Genomic DNA, 3,438 nt, shown 5'->3' with positions numbered 1-3,438 from the left:
CAATCTTCATCCAGCTATCGCAGTTTTAGTTTTCTGTTGTATCTCTAGGTTATATCAGGCAAATGCCAGGATGGTTCCTACCATGAGGCCATAGACTTGTAAGTATGTAAATGTGAGTATATGGTATATGTATATGTAAAATTCATGCATGGATGAATGGCACTACTACTACTTCTACTACTAAATGACCTATACAATTGTTAAGCAGAATTGATGAATGATCGCAGCCTTGTGTAACCCCTCTGTCAATTTTGATTTCTTCTGTTATCTCCTAGCCTTACTTTTACTTGTTGCGTCATTTACAGATTACTTATCAGTCTCCTTTCTTTCCAGTTGACTTCAAACTTCTTCACAATACCTAAGTAGCATCAAACTCTATCAAAGGTTTCTTCCAAGCTATCAAAAACTTCTACCTACCTCAGTTGCTTGTAACAGTCCAATTGCATCTCTTGTACCTCTGCCCTTTCTGAATCTGAACTGTTTTTCATCCAGTTTGCTCTCAACAATAGGTTGCAAACATCTGTTCTTTGTTGTCAGTGCAATTTTTACAAAATTAAGTATCAAACATATTGTCCTATATTCCATACGTTTCTTAATATCTAACCATATATGTAATTGCTTATGAGTGTAGTGGTTACACAAAATGCTGTTGTTTTCTATGTTTCAGATGTACAGCTCCATTCCACAAAGGTTTTAACTACCTTTAAGATCCATTATGGCAGAGGGACAACTACCACGAGGATGGGGAAAGTATGAGAGCAAGAGATATAACCGGCATTATTATTTTAATGTTTATACCAAGGAGAGCCAGTGGGTTCATCCAAGCAGATGTGCTGCCCGGGTACCAGGCAAAGGCCCACACGAAATACAGTGCTGTCATTTACTTGTGAAACATAAGTGCTCAAGAAGGCCAGTTTCTTGGAGGCAGAAGCCAATTACACGCTCCAGAGAGGAGGCTCTATATTTAATAAAGTACTTACGTGAACGTATTCAATTAGGACAGGAATCATTCTCAGAAATGGCACAAAAATATTCAGACTGCCATTCAGCAAAGACTGGTGGTTACCTGGGGATCTTCCGTCGAGGTGTTATGGAGAAAGCATTTGAAATCAGTGCATTTGCACTTAAAGTAGGTGAGATCAGTGGACCGGTCTTTACCAAATCAGGGATTCATCTAATATTACGTACTGCATAAGAAAATCGGCTACACATTGTGGACACAAACTTAATTTTATTCAGAATGAATTAAAAATATAATTCCATTTGTTCATTATGTAAATTATGAATAAAATATAATATATTGTAAAAGTGACGTCAGTTTCAGTTGCATGATTCAGTTGGTTCCAGAATACCTTTACAACATATTGTAATTTGAGGCACACTGGAATTATTTTGAAAGATAAATGTTGTTTTGATGTATCTGAAAATTGTAATGTTCCAATAAGGGTATTTCAGTTTTACTCCCCTGTCTTGATTTTCTAAATATCAAAGCTCACATTGTGTTTGGGCTTAAAAGTATTTTATGTGACAAACAGTTTCTTACAGAATTTGCATCGAAATTGCTCTTACAGTCAAAACAGTACAGTGTATTTAGCTGTGATGTTTATTATATTAAGAAAAAAGACATACAAAAATTGTAGGCAAGATAAAAGCAGACTGTATTTATACATAATATAATATTATTTTATGTATTGATGATTTTTAATCTGTTTTTATTTATTTAGCAAATAAAGTGTACTGTAAACACAGTGCTTAATGAAAGTACATATTACAGTTATGTACAGTTTGAAGCTTCATAGTCTACTCCATTGTTCATAGTCTACTCCATTATTCATAGTCTGCTCCATTGTTTCCAAAGAGAATTTTGCCGTGGGTCTGCAGATCATTATTTTTCCTGGAAATTATTCATCTATAGCTACACTACTTCTTCATTTATTCATCTGAACCTTGACCAGTGATGCTAGGTAGTATGAAACTACTTGTACTGTACAATCCTTTGATAAGTACATATGGCTACATTGCAAGCCGCCCATAGTAAATAGTATTAATTTCAGTCAAAAAAAAAAAAAAAAAAAAAAAAAAAAAAAAAAAAAAAAAAAAAAAAAAAAAAAAAAAAAAAAAAAAGTAGAAGAAAGAAAGAAAGAAAGAAAAGCTTATATCTTCCACTGCTGTCTTAATCTTCCTCATCACAATCTTATGATAGTTGTACATCCAGTAGCCTACCTTAAATATGGGGAGAGGGAGAATGACGGTTCAAATCTGCGTCCAACCATCCTGATTTAGGTATTCCGTGATTTCCCTAATTCACAGAGTCACGAATATAAGGTATGCAACAGCACTATGTACAATTGCAATAATTCCAGCTGCAGTGAATAAATTGAAAATTTTATGTTTTCTAACTTTTCTCCTCAGAGCAAATACACACCAGTAAATTTTTCCACATGTTCTTGTGCATGACAAGACAGTGTAGCTTACTGATCAGCATAGATATTTGTCTTCATGTTTTTTAATAATCTTGTCAACTTTCTTTTCTATCATGCACCATATCTTAGCGATACACCCTACATATCTCATGATTATAATCATGTGTAACCATGTTTATCGTTGTCAAAAATAAAATTTGTGACAGTACTTTACATTTCAGTCAGATATTCAAAACTTTTAAATTTTCTATTCATGTCTATAAACACTGTGGTTCATGGTGTGGGTTCCTGTAGTCATGTCCTAGTTCATGAACCACAGGCAACGTATGAGTGGCCAAGTAAGTGGTCCCGACAGTCGGGATACCAGTTACTTTGGAATAAGGCTGGGCATCTCGGACATATTCTGAGTCGTGGTCACCTTTGTGCTCATACGGCAAAGACTACCAAATCCACCGGTTAGTCCCTCAGCCATTAGGGGTAAAACCCGATGGGACTCGGGGCAAGTAAGGCTAGCAACCTGCTTCCCTGGTACTTTAAATTTGATGCTGGCAACAATCAGAGCAAAATGCCTCGGACCTTTGGAGGTGACGGAGTCCCACCTCTAACTGACAAACCAGGGACTCCTAAGATACGACTTGGCAAGCAAATGGTAATGAGATGGGGAGCTATTAATATCAATGGGGGCTACTCTGGGAAGAAGGTAGAGCTGGCAGAGGCTGCAAGTAAGATGGGGCTGGACGTTTTAGCTGTTAGTGACATTCGGGTAATGGGTGAGAAAGAAGAGGAAGTGGGAGAATACAATGTCTACCTGTCAGGAGTCAAAGCAGGAATAGCACAATGGGGTGTAGGGCTTTACATCAGGAAAGAAATGGAACCCAGCGTAGTTGCAATAAGGTATGTAAACGAACGACTGATGTGGATAGATTTGACAGTGTCTAGCAAGAAAATTAGGATTGCGTCAGTACATTCACATTGTGAAGGGACAGATCAAGATAAGATGGATAGTTTTTATGAG

At 36.6% G+C, this 3,438-nt stretch overlaps 1 protein-coding gene across 1 annotated transcript; it reads left to right on the top strand.

The window, feature by feature from the left end:
* Positions 1 to 715: 715 nt before the first annotated feature.
* On the top strand, positions 716 to 1,195 carry LOC126185175 (peptidyl-prolyl cis-trans isomerase NIMA-interacting 1-like). Its single transcript, XM_049928021.1, has one exon. The coding sequence runs from the start codon at positions 716 to 718 to the stop codon at positions 1,193 to 1,195; it is 480 nt and encodes a 159-aa protein (XP_049783978.1).
* The last annotated feature ends 2,243 nt before the right edge of the window (positions 1,196 to 3,438 follow it).

This window comes from Schistocerca cancellata, chromosome 4 (assembly GCF_023864275.1).
Source record: "Schistocerca cancellata isolate TAMUIC-IGC-003103 chromosome 4, iqSchCanc2.1, whole genome shotgun sequence".
NCBI classification, from domain to species: Eukaryota; Metazoa; Arthropoda; class Insecta; order Orthoptera; family Acrididae; genus Schistocerca; species Schistocerca cancellata.
Note: the sequence above shows the minus strand (reverse complement) of the source record. Positions and strands in the feature narration are given on the sequence as shown.

Bases quoted from the DNA above. Each gene is read 5' to 3' on its own strand.
- LOC126185175 (XM_049928021.1), top strand. From the start codon at position 716: ATGGCAGAGGGACAACTACCACGAGGATGGGGAAAGTATGAGAGCAAG.